The sequence below is a fragment of the Passer montanus genome, unplaced genomic scaffold (genome assembly GCF_014805655.1).
Source record: "Passer montanus isolate IOZ18808 unplaced genomic scaffold, ASM1480565v1 scaffold57, whole genome shotgun sequence".
Classification (NCBI taxonomy): domain Eukaryota; kingdom Metazoa; phylum Chordata; class Aves; order Passeriformes; family Passeridae; genus Passer; species Passer montanus.
This window is the reverse complement of record NW_024370705.1, coordinates 1,248,067-1,264,306: the sequence shown is the minus strand read 5'-3', so window position 1 is coordinate 1,264,306 and position 16,240 is coordinate 1,248,067. Positions and strand designations below refer to the sequence as shown.

General features: G+C 52.1%; 2 protein-coding genes across 2 annotated transcripts in view; both read right to left on the bottom strand.

The window, feature by feature from the left end:
• Positions 1 to 363, bottom strand: part of TBC1D10A (TBC1 domain family member 10A) — an 11,661-nt gene extending 11,298 nt beyond the window's left edge. The window contains exon 1 of the mRNA XM_039725854.1: positions 92 to 363. Within this exon, the coding sequence (XP_039581788.1) occupies positions 92 to 291 (200 nt within the window). The 5' untranslated portion in view covers positions 292 to 363. The remainder of the gene's footprint in view (positions 1 to 91) is intronic.
• Positions 364 to 2,825: 2,462 nt separating this feature from the next.
• Positions 2,826 to 16,204, bottom strand: SF3A1 (splicing factor 3a subunit 1). The gene is made up of 16 exons (XM_039725998.1): positions 16,041 to 16,204; positions 13,888 to 14,000; positions 12,584 to 12,788; positions 11,138 to 11,395; positions 10,633 to 10,707; positions 9,937 to 10,087; positions 9,331 to 9,524; positions 8,611 to 8,728; positions 8,330 to 8,515; positions 7,905 to 8,026; positions 7,482 to 7,724; positions 6,662 to 6,872; positions 5,792 to 5,946; positions 4,756 to 4,857; positions 4,531 to 4,602; positions 2,826 to 3,478 (listed from the first exon to the last, which is right to left on the bottom strand). The coding sequence occupies exons 1-16, from the start codon at positions 16,104 to 16,106 to the stop codon at positions 3,377 to 3,379; spliced, it is 2,373 nt and encodes a 790-aa protein (XP_039581932.1). The 5' UTR covers positions 16,107 to 16,204; the 3' UTR covers positions 2,826 to 3,376.
• Positions 16,205 to 16,240: the final 36 nt, after the last annotated feature.

The window sequence follows — 16,240 nt, the reverse complement described above, 5'->3', positions numbered from 1 at the left end:
TGGCACTCCTCAGGAAGGAAGCCCCCGTGTCCCCCCGGCCCCTCACGGCCCCGGCCCCCCCTTCACGCTCCCCCCTCACGGCCCCACTCACGTCCCCTCGGCGCCGCGGCTGCCCACGATGAAGCCGAACTTATCGACGCGCCGCTCCTCGGGGCCGCCGCCGTTGATCTCGGAGTCGGAGCCGAGAGAACTAAGCTCATCGCCGCCAGGGTCGGCGAGGCTCTCGCGGGTGCCCGCCAGGCTGCGCCCGCCGGGCGAGCTGGGCCCGCCGCCCCCGCGGCTCTTGGCCATGGCGGCGCCTCAGCGGCGGCGCGGCCGCTCCGCCATGCCGGGACACGGCGGCGGCCACGCCCCGCCCCGGCCACGCCCCCTCCCTGCACCGCCATTGGGCGGGAGCAGGAACTCGGCCAATCAGCCGCCAGAATTCAGGGCAGGAGAGCCCGCCCCCGGAGCTGATTGGTCGAGCGGACGAGGCGAGCTGTCCATCAAGTGCCGGCGGGTGTCGGTGAGGGGCGGGGCTCCGTGGGCCGGCAGGGGGGCAGCGCTGCGGCGGCAGGGAGTGGGACCAGTATGAGAGAGAACGGGAGGGACTGGGACCAGTATGAGAGACAACGGGAGGGACTGGGACCAGTATGAGAGAGAACGGGAGGGACTGGGACCAGTATGAGAGACAACGGGAGGGACTGGGACCAGTACGAGAGAGAACGGGAGGGACTGGGACCAGTACGAGAGAGAACGGGAGGGACTGGGACCAGTATGGGACAGAACGGGAGGGACTGGGACCAGTACGAGAGAGAACGGGAGGGACTGGGACCAGTACGAGAGAGAACGGGGGGGACTGGGACCAGTACGAGAGAGAACGGGACCAGTGTGAGACAGAAGGGGCTGTACTAGGTTCTGCATGAGATAGAAGGAGCTCTGCTGGGGCCAGTACGAGCCATAATGAGCTGTACTGGGACCAGTACGGGCCATGACACGCTGTACTGGGATTGGCATGAGATACAACACAGCTGTACTGGGATGTGGGTGATAGATAACAGGGCTGTACTGGAACCAGTGTGAGATAAAATGGGCCATACTGGGACCAGCAAGGGCCATAGCAGAGCTGTGCTGGGCCCTGTGTAAGGGTGCAGCAGGAGCAGCCTCAGCGGGGCTGTGCTGGGATGGCACTGGCATTCCAGGAGGGCTGCATACTGGGACTGCAGGAGGGCTGTGCTGGGAAGCACTGGGGCATCCATGGGCATGGGGCAGTGGTGGGATCTGTTTCCCTGTCCAGGGCTGTCCCTGCCCTGCAGATCCCACAGCCAGACCACTGTGTGACCTCAGAGTCCCCATCCACAGCACCCCAGACAGGTAAAACCAGCCCAGCTCTCCCAAAAATAACACACCAGAGGATCTGCAGGAGACTGGGATGTGCTGGGACCTGTCCCAGGTACAGCCTGCCAGGGGCAGGTCCATCTCACCTGCAGAGCCCAGGGCTCCATTTCCTCCCTCTTGCAGCACAGAACAGGGGGTATTGCAAGGAGCCCTCTCAAGGTGGTACTGTGCCAAAAGGAAGAGGGAATGAGGCTCCTTAAAATCAGCAACTCAACCTACTTCCAGATTTTTCTGGCACCAGTCCTTGCCACTGAAGTGGAAGGCTGGGATGGCGCTTGTTTTGTAGCAGACCTGCACACACACAGTCTGCTGCAGCATGCATCCCTCGGGTTTAGATGGAAGCAGGCTGGCAAGGCTCCACAAAAGTGATTTCCAGGGGGAAGTCTTCTTGCTGGAGTGCCTGTAAAGGGACTCGGCTGAAACCGCAACCGAGGGCACCGAGGGAACAGCTCCCACCAGGAGCTCAGTGGTGCCCAGCACAGCAGGAGGAGGAACACAGGGTGACCTTCAGCACAGCCCCGGATACAAACACAACTTCTCCATTTCACAGCTCTCTTGGCAGTTTTTTTCTATCCGCTCTGGAAAACCCCGCTCACTGCCTGTTTTCTCCAGGACTGTACCTATTGTCTGGTTTTGAAGAGAGAAGGGAAGTGATTATCCTGCCTTCCTGCAGGGCAGGAGCACGCTGCACCCACCATCCAGCCACACGCTCCGGATTCCTGCAGCAGGGAGGGGAGGCTGTGACAGGACAGTGGGACCTGGCAGACAACAGCTGGACACTGTGGCCAGGGAACACTGGCCACCTGGGCTGGGCCAGTGCCAGCCACCCTCCCCACAGCCACAGGGCTTCCTCCTGAACCCAGGGGAGCACACCAGAGGCAGGAGGATGCAGGCTCTTCCCTCCTGCTGCATCCCTCTCTCCCCTCCTAAGCATGGAATAAGGTAAACAGGATGTTTCTACACTGCCTGACCATTACTAAAAATATATAGAATAATAAATGTATGGCTTTGGGTTACCCAAAAAAAAACCCCAGAGGTGCCCAAATTCCAGACACCTGGCTCTTCCTGGGCACCTAATTCCATGGATTAACTTTGCTGTGTTGTGTTTCTATCAAACACTGACTGAAGGCCCAGGAATCATCTGTTTTCCAGACCCAGATGCTCTCCAGGACCAAGAGATTCCAGCTGCAGGATATAATTGTCAAATCACATTTTCCAGTAAAATTCTTGTTAAGTTCAGAGTATTCCCCCCCCCCTCACACACAGACATAAGCATTCCTTCAGGAATGACTGAGGAACACCAGGGCAACTTCAACAAGCCCCTTTTCTTGTAGCTTTTCCCATAAATTAAGAGGATTTCCTATTGTAAACTGCTTAATTACAAATCCTGATGTATTTCCCCATCCGGGTGCTCCAAAGCCAGGCACATCTCCATTAAAAACCCCAAATCCAAGGAAGGAGAGCTGCATGTTTATTGAAAGGAATCACAGGCTGTCCAGAGCAGACCCAGACCTCCTTTATCACAGGAACAGCAACACAAGTTCATGCCAAGGGAGGAAAAACTTCCAAGTCAGGGTCCATACAAGATCCAAGACAGGGAAAGAACAAGGGGGTTAATAAGTGTGGGGGGAAGAAGTTTTCAATTAGCAGGAGGTTAAATGAAGCAGTGAGTGCTGAGGGCAGACAGATGATGCTCCTGGCCACCATAAATCCCTCAAAGATGGATCTAAACTAAGCTGGGCATGACCTTGATGATGTCTTTTCCCGAGGGGATTCAAGGGAGAGCCTGCACTCCAGCAAAGCATTGATCACTACAGACTACTCACTACACTGACACATTTTGGGGCTCCATCAGCTGCTCATCAGTGGGGGTCAGTCCCTGTGTTCAAACTGCTGCTGGGGGGCAGTGGATGCAGCCCCCAAAAGGCCAGAAGGGAAACAGGAATGGGAGGGTTGGGGTTACAGCAGGGACACGTTACGTCTCAGGGCTCCACACCTCCTATTTCTTCCTGCCTCCTCTCTCTTTGAGTGCCAGGTGAATCAGAGAGCCACTCGTCATGTTGTAATAAGCCAGGGAGTTGGAATCCTTGATGAAGATGCCCTGAGGGGAGGAGAAAAGGATAAAAAACCCACAAAAGATCAGTCAGGGCACAAACCTCAGTGCTGCCTTCCCACAGAATCCCACCTAGATCCCAACCCTCCTGGCTGTACACTCAGAGCAGGGGATGACAGAACAGTGCTGGCTTCGAAGACCCCAGAGAGATTCCAGAGCCTAAGGTGGACTCTTGCTGGGAGAGTGGGTACTCTTGCTGAGGTGGGTACAGAATCCTAGAATGGTTTGGGACCCTAAAGATCCCCCTATCCACCCCACCTTGCCATGGGCAGGGACACTTTCTACTAGACCAGCCAATAGAGACAAGGTGGCTCCTACAACACACAGATAAAGTCACCACCAGAGGAGTTACTCAGGCTCCACTCTTGCCCCACCTTTCTTTTTTTCCCTTAAAAATAATCAGCTCAGCTGCCCTTCTTGTTAAGGGTTAACAGAGTATCTGCCCACAGATGAACTCTGAGGAGATAAGTGCACAAAGTTCACTGCTTAGGCAGCAGGTTGTGCCTGCCTGGGCACATGCATGACTGGAAATAAGTCATTAAAAAGGAACGGGGCTTTTCTCACAGCTCTGGCTCCCAGAGGAAGAGAGAGAAGAGAGAGTGAGCTCTTCCCTTCCCTGTTCTGGAGAAAGCCTTCCCTGAGCTGCCAGGGCTCCAAAGCACGCTCGCCCACCTCCTGGAGCACACAGCAGAGCTGTGGGAGCAGGCTGCTGCAGTTAAATGTCAAAAAAAAAACCAACAAAACAAAACCAAAACAAACTAATAAAACAAGAGGCTGATTTCAGAGAAAGCCACACCAAGTTTGGAAGACTCATCTCAGCAACAACAATGTGAAAATCTACTGATTTAGTCACCTACTAAAAGTCTGTCCTGCTGTAACAGAGGGCAGATCTGTCACAGCTGTGCTGTGCAGGTAGGAAAAACATTCCCTTTGCTCTTCCAGTATCTCATAGTGCATTAAATTCTAATTTTTCTTTGTAAAAAAGTCATGTGAGAGAACGCACTGAAGAAACAACCAGCATCTGAAGGCCTTATACCCACCTCATATTGCAGCTTCTGCTTCCCAGCTGGCATCCCTGTGGCCTCGTGGATCTTAACCTTTATAACAGACACCTGGGGAGGATCAAAGGGCTCCTTCAGTGCTTTTGTCCCAGAGCTGTTCCCCAGCCCCGTGGAGCTGCAGTGTGGGGAGCAGGCTGAGTGCCCAGCTGCTGCTCTGACAGGCAGCACACGGAGCAGGGCAGGGCAGGGGGATGAGCTACATGCCTGGTCTGACAGGGGCAGGGTGAACACCAGCACTTGGCCATTCAGCTTCCATTCCGTCTTGTCCTGCATGTTGGGAACCTGGACTTTGACCGTGACCGGGCCCTATGGGAAAACACAGATAAAGTCCCTCAGGGCTGTGATAACACAGCACCAGACTAAGTGCTCATTTCCATATCTTGGCTCCTCAGTAAACACGCTGAAATGTGTTTACAAGTTACTCCACTGCTCCCACAATAAAACATTCGGTTGATTTCTCCTCCTTTTGTGTGCCATCTATCCAGCACCACACACGCTGACTGTGTCACAGGGTGAGGGTGTGAAGCACTGAGCAGGAGACAGCTTCTCTGTGCACACAAAACCACAGAATCAGATTGGTTTGGGTTGGAAAGGACCTTAAAGTCCACCCAGTCCCATCTCCTGCCACGGCCAGAGGACACCTTCCACTATCCCAGGGTGCTCCAAGCCCCATCCAACCAAGGACAGGGCAGCCACAGCTTCTCTGAGCACCCTGTGCCAGGGCCTCAGCACCCTCACAGGGAACAATTCCTTCCCAGTATGCCATCTAAATCTCCTCTTTTACTTTAAATATTCCCAGAAAAACCATACAGCCCTTCCTAAGGATTTAAAGCTCCTCCTGTGACACTGGCACTCCTCAGGAAGGAAGGGAGGCTCACATTTAGCTCACCTTGGTATGGAATACACATTACCCTACTATCATGCTGGCATTGATACTCTAATCTCTTTGCATCTCCAGCTTAGCCCTCCTCTCTTTAAAAGCTCATTAGCAACTTTAGTTCTTCTCTGCATTATAACCTACCTCTCACTGCCCTTAATTACAGAAGAGCATTATCCCATCCTATGTAGCTCTTACCAATAAGAGACAAAAGAGTTTGGTTTGCTCAGGAATGATAAAGAAAGGAGAAACCTCAGGAAGTCCTTTTCTTGGCAGGTATTTTTGCCCCTCTGGCAGGAATTTGCTTTACAGCCCCTTTGGAGGTAGAGTGGAGCAGCCCAGGACTCTGACCCACACATGTACCTTGTTCCTGCGCAGAAATTCCTCCTCTGGAATCAGGCTGTCCTCACTCTTCAGTTTCTTGGAGACTGGCTCATCCTCCATGGGTGGCGGGGGGTGGACGGGCGGCATCGGTGCCGGGGACGGGACCGGAGCCACGGGAGGAGCAGGGACAAAGGCTGGAATGGATGGGGGACACACAGCACAACCCACAGTCACCCCTGAGTGCACAGCAAACGCCCCCTCACAACAAAAATGCTTTGAGCAGAGCAGCACAGGCTGAAAATAAATGCCACAATACATGGAGGAAGTTACAACCAACAGCAACATGCAAACTTCAAACATCCAGAGAGCTCTTATATTGGGAAGCATTCCAGGAAGAGATAACAAGGCATGAGAGCTTCCTGCAGATCTTGCAAAAAAAGAACACGCTCTCAGTTTGGCAGGCAGCAGTGCCAGCTCCTCCAGTTAGGGAAGAAAAGAAGATGAAAAAAAGGAAGAATTGCTTCTTACATCATGCTTTTTAACTTCAAAGCACCTAATGAGGAAAAGAGCCAGCAAACAGCTTTTCCTCCAGCATCAGCAGCTTCTGTAAGGAGCTGTAACACCCACTGAGGTGCTGGCACCTTCTCTTTACCCTGCATTCTTAATTTTCACCCGGGCAGGCTCCTGGGGCCACAGGATTCCCTGCATTTCATGGTGCAGGAAGAGCCTTGAGCCCAAAAGCAGGACTAGGTAAGCCATAACAAACACTCCAAACTCTTAACAACACAACTTAGTGCCTGCTGTCCCAGTTACACACCAGAACCAAGGCACAGGAGGAAAAGGCTCCAAACCAAAGCCCACTCTAAAGGAATTATCCGACAACTCCCCAGGAAAATTGAAGCCACTGACCTGTGGGGACGATCATGGGGGGCGGGCGGGGGCTCATGATGGGGGGAGCAGAGGGGGGCATGGGCACCACGTTGATGCGAGGGGTGTGGATGATGGGAGGCATGGGGGTGGCTATGACGGATCCCGGGGGCAGCCGGACCACGGAGGTCATGGGGGGACGAGGCATGACCGGCACTGCGGAGACCACGGCGGCGCGGACGGGAGGAGGCATCTGGGGAGAGAAGGAGAAGCTCCTCAGCAGGAATGCCCAGGGCTGGCCACAGCCCCCGTTACAGTAACAGGGAAACACACAGCCACGGGCTCTGCTGCCCAAAGACTCGCAGGGAGCCTTAGTGGCCCCACCATATGGGCAACCCAAGCTGCTCTGAACAGGCACAGAAGCCTCATTAACAGATTAAAGGGGGCCCCTCCTTCCCTCCCTGCCTTGGGAGCAGACCTCCAGACACTTAGTTCCTTTGCTAAATTGCTGTTTGGCACTCACAGCAGATCCCTTCTTACCTTGGGCTGCTTTTGTCCAACATCTCTTTACACTACAGAAGTCCCCAATCATTGCTTTCTTAGCCATATTCTCTGCCTCCAAAATCCCACTGCCCAGCTGATTCCAGTCTTTTTGACACCTCTAAGGTAAAAACTCCACCTAAGTATTATATTCCATTTTTAATACCAAGTTCAGTAGGCTTCTTCTAGTATTTCTAAGCTACTTTTAAATCACAAGCTTCCCACAAAATCATCTTCCATGCCAGCACCCTTGCCCTCCATCTGGACCCCTCCTAATTAACTACAGCCCCAGTAATTGGCTTCTGAGAGCCCAAACACTCACGGTGGGTGGACGAGGTACAGATGTGATGGGCTGGGCACTGGCAGGGGGGTTGGAGGCTGAGGAAGGAGGGGGTGGCTGGGGTATCTCATTGGGTTTGCTGGGCCCAATCTTCTCCTTGCTGTCATCCTCTGGCACCAGTCCCTTGGCCTTGTGGATGGCTTCAATTTGCTCTTGCAGTGTGATGTTGGCTTGAGCAGCCTGCTGTGTGCGGGCCATGCTGCCCGAGTGGCCATCCCAGGTCACCTGAGAGAGCAAAATAAATCAAATTAACCCAACCTGGCCAGACTGCAAAGAAATCCAGAGAGCAGCTTGACAGAAAGAAAAAAATTCAAGACTCTTGTGTCTCTGAGCATTCACAATGCTACAGGGACCTATTATAAAAAGAACTCCAACCAATCAAATACAAATTCCCAATTTCTCTACCTTTTCCTCTGGTTTCTGGATCTCTTCTTCACCAATCTTTTTACCAATGGCAGTCTCCTCTACACCAAAGATATCAGTACGACGCTCTGCCAGCTGCTTCAGGCTGCTCTCAATATCCAGACCTGAGGGAAAAAGAGCAATTCTTATCTCAAGGAATATAACCAAGCCTCTCACCGATCTGTTATTTGACACCTAGTGGCCAAGTGATGCTCTTTTCACACAGAATATTCTGAGTCAGAAGGGACCACAAGGACCTTTAAAGTCCAACTCCTGTTCCCTTTCTTTTTTTCTTTTTTAAGATACTGCCCAGCAACAAACAGCTGACAAACATTCCCATCTCATTATCACAGGAAGGGCATCACACAGAGCTCCATCTCAGATGGTCCTGTTCAGTGGGGGGCTGTGCAATCAGTGCTCAAGCTGACCTGGGGCATAGACCTCATCATCACTCTGCTTCTCCCGGATGGATCGATCCCGCTGCTCCAGCCACCGCGGATCCAGGAGCCCAATCCTCATGTGCTCCTGCATTTTACTGGCAGGAATCTTCTCTCCAGTGATGGGAGACACCAGGTACTCATCCGGAGCTGGGGCGGGTGGCAATGGCTTTGAGGCTAGGAGAACAAAACCACAGAGTTGGCTCAGTCTAGAAACAAATGGTTTGGGATTCTTCAGGAAGAAATAAAGGTGGGGTTCTAGTTTGATTTACCTTTGGGATCGTAATCTTTCCGCACAATGACCTGATCTGGTGTGGGAGGGAGTGGGGGTGGCATCGGGGTTTCTGGAGGAGGAGGAACCTTCTGACCTTCATCTTCATCATCTGACCCCTTATTGAAAAGGAAACAAAAATCACAACCAAGTTCCAGTGGTCAAATTTCTTTGTAAGATTTTATGTCTCCTTCAGAGTGCTGGAAGAACACATTACACAGCTTCAAAGCAACACAGCTGTATTGGACACCTATGGCATACTGGTTCCTCTGGACCATGATTCAGAAATTCAGCAGCCCCAGAAGAGGAAGCAAATATTCCTCAGCTTCTACATTACAGCAGCCCTGCGCACAGGGGCTCACAGTTAACCACACTCTTGTTCCCTGTTACCAGAAAAACAGCTCACAGTGGGCAGAGGCTAAGATGAGTCATCTTTCAGTGCTCCAGACTCTGGGCACAAAAATGCCTGAAATACTTAAAACCACAGAAATGTAAAATCCACACCACTGGGTGCCAAGATTACTGGATTTCTCTCTTGTAACTTGTATTGTCATGGAAAACATTAAAAAAACAACTTTATTCCAGCAGTAACAGGTTGTTTGGCGATGTCATCAGAGAGAAATTTCATTTCCTCAAAAAACTGAAGAACTATTTACAGTGAAAGTGGTGACCATCATAAACCACATAAATGTTAGGGGACAAAATCCTATTGTCCAGTTACCTCATCCATATCCTGCACTTGTGTGTCCTGATCCAGCTGGGCTGGAGGCTCATCTGTTTTCTCTTGTTTTTCATCTTCCTCATCTGATTCCACCTCCATCTCCACCTCCTCACTTTCCCCAAACTTCTCGTAACGCTCCTGGATCAGGATTCGAGCTCCCAGCTCTTCTGGAGTGGTGGGAGGAGGGAAATTCCCTACAATGCAGAAAACAGAGCTCCTGTTTTTCTATCCCATTTCATTACTCAACACACACTGACAGAAATACCAGTCTTCAATGGCAAGCAGTGGCAACAAAATCCTTGGCAGCCAGAGGATATGGAAGGGAATGGATGGAGTCTGTATAAACACCAGCATGACACATGAAGATAAAGTGACTTATAAATGGAAGCACTACTAGAAAGTGGGACAAGCTCTGCTGTCCTGGTGGAAGTGGAGAAGTGGACACTATTGCAGTCGTGGACTTCCTTCAAGGAGAATGTCAGTGACTCCAGAGAAAAACAACAGCCCTGCAAAACGCCAGTGTAAGGCTGTAAAGGCTGTAAACCCAATGGCTGCCTAAAAATGGCACTTCAGGACACATTTCCTGACAACATTTAACATCAGTACCTTGCTCGCTGGGCTGGAAGTCAACTGTTTCCACAACCACAAAGTCATGCCAGTCAATCTGGGCATAAGCAACACGCTCCTTCTCCTTCTCCTCCTCTTCCTTCTTTCTCTCTCGCTCCTGGAACTTGGCCCACTCCACTCTGTAATAGACCTGCAGGAGCAGCCAGAGCAGTGTCAGACAAGGAACAGCACAGCCATCTCACTGTGGGTTTGCAAATGAAAGGAAGAACAGCTGGAGCAGTGTCAGGCTGGAGATCAGGGAAAGGCTCTTCCCCCAGAGGGTGCTGGCACTGCCCAGGCTCCCCAGGGAATGGGCACGGCCCCGAGGCTGCCAGAGCTCCAGGAGCCTTTGGACAGCGCTGCCAGGGATGGACAGGGTGGGGTTGTTGGGGGGTCTGGGCAGGGCCAGGAGCTGGGCTGGATGGTGGGATCCTTCCCACTCGGGATATTCCAGGATTTCACTCTGTAAGCACATGGAAATGGGGTTGTGCAGTATCTCTGTGCTGCCACAAACTACCCCCAACATGAACACCAGCTGCAGCTTAAAGCAACTTTGAGCCCCCTGTACTTGAGTGACAGCAAGTGACACATTCATTTTCTTCTCTATTTGCTGCCAACAAGCCAAAAACATGCAAAGAGAAAAAATCAAAACATAACCAAATGCTTCACCATCTTTGCAAATCTTTTCTGGAATACCTGATCCAGGACTTCCTTGGGATTTTCAGCCTCCTTCTTGAGCTTGAGGAGTAAGCCCTTTGGTGGGATCAAGATCTGAAACACATTTTGCATGACAGTTGGTGACAGTTCTTTGTGACAAAGCCTCTTTCAGAGCAATTATTCCCTTTCCACACTGCTAAAAATACCAGCAGACCCCCAGGGCTATATCCTATTTATTCTACTGCAGCCCTCTCACTACTTACTGCTCCTTCAAAATATTCACTTGTAATCTTCCAATTATCCTCCAGATTAAAACAAAAAAAAACCCCAAAAAACAAACAAACAAACAAACAAAAACCCAAAAAGTACTGAGATTACAATAGTGTGTGGTACATTTAGCCCAATGTATTCAGCACAATATCCACTCTCAAGAGTAGGATTTAAAGGATGGATTCCTGGATATTTCCAGCCTGCTGCTTTGTAGAGCTTCACCAGCCCTCTGAACTCATTGCTGCTGTGGAAGGAATCACCCTGCCGGGAGTACCTTTGTGTACTGCTCCACCAGCTTGGTGAAGTAGTTGAAGAGGCTGTGCTGGGGGCGAAGGAAATCAAACTGGTAATTCCGCTGCTCCTTCTGCATGAGCTGGGTGAGGAACTGCCGCCCGTTGCGGGCCACGAACTGCGCCGTGAGCTTCACCACGTCCAGGTCGAAGGCCGAGATGGACGGAGGGTCCGCGATGAACTCGAACTCGGGCGGGGGCTCCTTGGGCACCACGGTCTCCTGGATCACCTGGGCCTGCACCTGCAGGGGAACACACAGCCCGGTGAGCTCCTGGGATGGCTGACCAGGACAGAGGCCAGACTGAGCTGAAGGGTAAAGCAGGGATTTGTTAAGAGGCCTCAGATAAATCCACCTTGGGCACACAACCCAAAATGGCTACCAAATGGATGACAGGTCACGGGGTCTCTCACTTTTACAGTTTTGGTCCATTTGCATATTGGAGTTAATTGCCCAATTACAGCTTTAGCCCATGCAGTCTCATCCTTCTTGTTTTCTCTCTTTGGTGCACTGTTGTTTCTGCTCTTGGGCCTGAGATTTGGATCATTTGTCCTTGGTCCCCAGCTAGAGAAGGAATTGTTTTGTCTCCCTACTCTGTGAAGAGATCTCAGCATCCCCTAATATGAAGCCCAGACTTACACACTAAAGCAGAACAGAATCTGAAAAACACAAAAGCTAAAACCTGAGGCATCACCTGCAAGGAACAGCCACCAAACACTCAGGAGAATCCTTTTTTCCCACCAGCTGCTGCAGGAAAGCAATGCCAGTTGCCATCCTGGCAGGTGCAAGGATGAGAAATCATCAGGTATAATTTAATACTATTAAAAATTTTGTTCCAACAGCAAACAAATCTGGAATGTATCAGGACTTTGCTATAGGCCTCCCGGGCCAGCAGTGTGGCTGCTGGCCATGCCAAGCATGGAAAAGCCCTGGATTCACTTCATGCCCTTTTCCCACCCAGAATGTTTAAAGACACAGCTGAACAAGGTGAGCAGTGCTTTGTACCCCAAGTTTTAAGGGGAGGTCAATCCTTCTGGCAGGAAAAGTTTCTACAAAACAGTGCATGCAACCAGGCCAAACAGAACTCCGAGGGATTCCCAAGGCTTGCCTCTGCCACATCCAGTCCAAGTGATCCCCAGTGTAAGTACTTTGTAAGTCAATACAGAGCTAAATTTAATTAACACGGAACAATTAAACTGTGTATTGGCAATTTCAAACAACTTTGAGTTATCAGCACCTGGGAGATGCACATCTGCATCAAAACAAAGCCCCAGCCACTCAACTCCAAGCCTGTCACTGCTGGCATTTTGACAACTGTACAACCAATTGCTCCTTCCTGACTTTCAAGCTTCCTTCCTTCTCAACCCCAGGCTGTGACACTACCCCAAAGTGGCCAAATTCTTCCCCAAAGGGGTGAAAAGGAACACTCACCTTCTGTGGGAGCTGCTGCTGGGCACTCTGCTGCTGCTGCATGACCTTGGGGATGGCAGCCGAGGGCTCCTGGGCTTTGCCCTCCTTGAACTCGCTGACCTTGTGCCGGTAGTAGGCATGGTAAGGGTCGTTGGGGTTCAGGAAGTTGAACTTGGGGTTATTGATTTCATTCTGACGAATTCGGGCTTCAAATTCTGGACCATTTCTGGGAAGCAGGAAGAAAAATTGTTCAGGTCATCAACTCGAGGATAAATGTCTCTTTCAGATTAGGACATGTTGAGGCACCAGCCCCTTGGAAGATCATTGATCATTTTCTCTCTCACACGTGAGGAGTTTCTCTCTCAGTAGCTCCACCCAGCTGAGCACACACAAGTTAGATGTAATTGTGCCCCTAATTCTGTCTTGAATGTGAATACTAAAAATGCACACTCACAAGTGTTCCACAGTCACATCTGTCTGCTCTCAAAGGTCACTTCCACCACTGGCTGGAGTTTACAGTTTTGAAGCAGGCAGTTTACAAGTCACCTACTACATCAATTTCATCTGCTCTATTAAAAAGTTCTCAAGACTAATTTCAGTTCCAGAACAATCAGATAAGGGAAAAAAAAAGCAGGTGAACATCAGCCTGTGCAGGGACTGACCAGCCCAGAGTGCTGCACTCAGGAGCCCCAGCCCAGGTAGCTTCCCCTCCTCCCCCCTAAAGCATGAGCCAGTTATTTCAGGGCAGTTTGAGAGAATCCCCAGCTGCCACAGGGTGTTCCTCTTTGTATTCTCTGGATAGCTCCCAGCCTCATTTAAACATTCCACCTCCTCCAAAAGAGGAGGTCTCTGCAATCCCAAAGGATAAACACAGACCCTTATGCTCAGAAGCAGCCAACACTCCTTGGCAGCACTTTGGAGATGAGTTACACAATAAGGCTTTGGCTGGAGCAGCATTCAGGAATTCTCAGAAACCAAACCCCACATTTGAGCACTAAAATACAGCCATGACTCCTGCACCAAGGCTCCCTTTGCACCTGGAATTTGGTTTCCACTTCAGATCATCCAGAACAGGCCCTGTTACCCAGTTATTGCAGCACCCACTGCACGTCTGAACAAGGATTTTATTTATTTACTACCAGTTTCTCCAGCAAAGGCTGTCTTACACCCTCTTCAGTAGAATTTGTTGTTTCTTTTCCAGTGTCAATCCCTAAAATCCTTCATGCAAAACCACAAAGCTGGGGCCTGCTTCAGCTTCTAGAGCTGCACGGAGCAGCAGAAGCATGAAAACCCCAGGAGAAAGAGACACCAGCAGTGCCACTTACCTGGCTACAAAGCTGGCAGTCTTGTCCACGATATTCCTGACCTCTGGAGGAGGGTAAATAATCCCCACCACAGGCTTGGCTGGTGCTGCTTCCTCTTTAGGCTCCTCTTCTGGCTGTAATAAAGAGTTTCATTGCAAAAGGGGAGCCAGGATTAGGCATTCCAAACTCACTCCCAATGGCACTCAGGAACCTTTATCCATCCTCCTCCTCAGCCCCAGTCACTGAACTGGGTGAAGGCTCTGGATCATCCATGCCACCAATTCCCTGGATTCCCAGGGCACCTGCTGCAGGGACAGCAGGACAAGGAGGGTGCCCCCATGGGAACCACAACATTTTCACTGTAGCAGCCCTGACCACCAGGCTGTTTTTAGATGCTGAGCCAGGAGGTTCCAGCAACATTTCCAGGAATAACTCATCATTCCTCACCAGCTGTGGAAGTTCTGAATCTTCCTAGGGGCCTGTGGGACCTGAATTATTAACTCCACATCAAATAAATCACAGCTTTTAATGCCATTGTAGCTGCAACAGAAGCTGTTTTGAAGAGAAAATTTCCAACACAGTGTTTTTCTCACTGATGTTACAGGAGGAGCCAAACTGAACCCCCAGAACCCTCCCTGTGCGTGGCTCTGTATTCCAGTAAAACCAGGAGCTGCTTCTGCAGGATACTGAAGATGCTGCTAGGCAGCTTCCAAGAACAGGTGTTATAAACCAGGACAGATCTGCTGGAAATGTTTGTAATCCTAACAGAGATGGTCAGGGGTAACTTAAAATCCAGGCAGAGCTCCCAGCTCTGCCAAATCCATGGAGAATCCAAGCCAGAAAATGTTCTCAGGTCAGACTGCTCCCTGGCAGGGCCCAAGGCCAGGCTGGACAGGGCTGAGCAGCCTGGGACAGTGGAAGTGTCCCTGCCCTGGCAGGAGTGGGATGGGAAGGGCTTTCAGGTCCCTCCCAATGCAAACATTCCCTAAAACACAACCCTAACAAAGAGAAAGGCACCAGGAACATTTCCAGTTTTCATTCCCACTCCCCCAGAACACCATCTTGAGGAGCTGAAGGATGGGACAACACCACACTAAAGATGTTTTATTTAACAGTGATGCTGAGTTGCCTTGGTAACATCTCAGCATAAAAGCCACTGTTTTTTGGGGGGGAATCACAATTTTCAAGTTTCTCAGTGAGAGCAGCTCCCCGTCAGCTCCAAGGCTGCTGCTGCTGCTGTGTGAGAGCCAGGACAGCAGCTCCAGCTCTGTGGGAGCTCTGTTCCCACCCCAGGAATGCAGGAGCAATGAAAATTCCCATCTCAGGCTGCAAAGAACACGAACATGGCCAAGAGAGAAAGGATTTGAGAGGTCTGGGACACACAGCCCTGCCATGCTCCTTCAGACTTTTATTCCTTTTCATTCCTGGAGCCAGAGCAGCTCCCCAGCTCCTGGCACCCCACTCTCACTGCAGGCACAGCCCTGGGCACTGCCAGGAAGGGCTCAGCTCCTGCCAGCCCCAGCAGGATCCTGCTGTCTCCAAGGAATCCTGGAATGGTTTGGGCAGGAAGGCAGCCTGGAGGTTACCTCATCCCACCCCCTGCCATGGCAGGGACACCTCCAACCATCACAGGCCCTGTCCCTGGGGCACTGCCAGGGATCCAGGGGCAGCCACAGCTGCTCTGGGCACCCTGTGCCAGGGCCTGCCCACCCTCCCAGGGAACAATTCCTAATTCCCAATATCCCATCCATCCCTGCCCTCTGGCAGTGGGAGCCATTCCCTGTGTCCTGTCCCTCCATCCCTTGTCCCCAGTCCCTCTGCAGCTCTCCTGGAGCCCCTTCAGGCCCTGCAAGGGGCTCTGAGCTCTCCCTGGAGCCTTCTCCTCTCCAGGTGAGCACCCCCAGCTCTCCCAGCCTGGCTCCAGAGCAGAGGGGCTCCAGCCCTTGCAGCATCTCTGGTGCCTCCTCTGGACTCTCCAGCAGCTCCAGGTCCCTCCCGTGCTGGGCCCAGGGCTGGGGCAGCTCTGCAGGCGGGCTCTGCCCCGAGCGGGGCACAGGGGTCAATGCAGCGCTCCGGACCAAACCGCGGCGCCCCAAGCCCAGCGCGGTCCGTGAGGGCCCCGCTCCCACAGCCCCGCGGTTCGCGCCATTCCCCGCTCCCCTCCCCTCCCTCACCGGTTTGCTCTCTGCGGGGGGCGCGGGCTGCGCCGGAGGCACAGCCTGCACGGGTCCGGCGGGCATGGCGGGGCCGGGGGCTGCGCTCGGGGGGCGGGCGAGGCTCGGTGCGGAGCGGCCGCGGCGCCGGCACCGACTGCGGCGAAATGGCGGCGGCGGGCACCGTGCCGCGCGTGCGCGCCGGACGTGACGCAAGGGCG

Coding starts and splice junctions, on each gene's coding strand:
- SF3A1 (XM_039725998.1), bottom strand. CDS start 16,106: ATGCCCGCCGGACCCGTGCAGGCTGTGCCTCCGGCGCAGCCCGCGCCC. Junction 9,525..9,936: donor CTTCCAGCCCAGCGAGCAAG/GTACTGATGTTA, acceptor TCTGCATTGTAG/GGAATTTCCCTCCTCCCACC. Junction 8,027..8,329: donor TGATGAGGTCTATGCCCCAG/GTCAGCTTGAGC, acceptor TTTTTCCCTCAG/GTCTGGATATTGAGAGCAGC.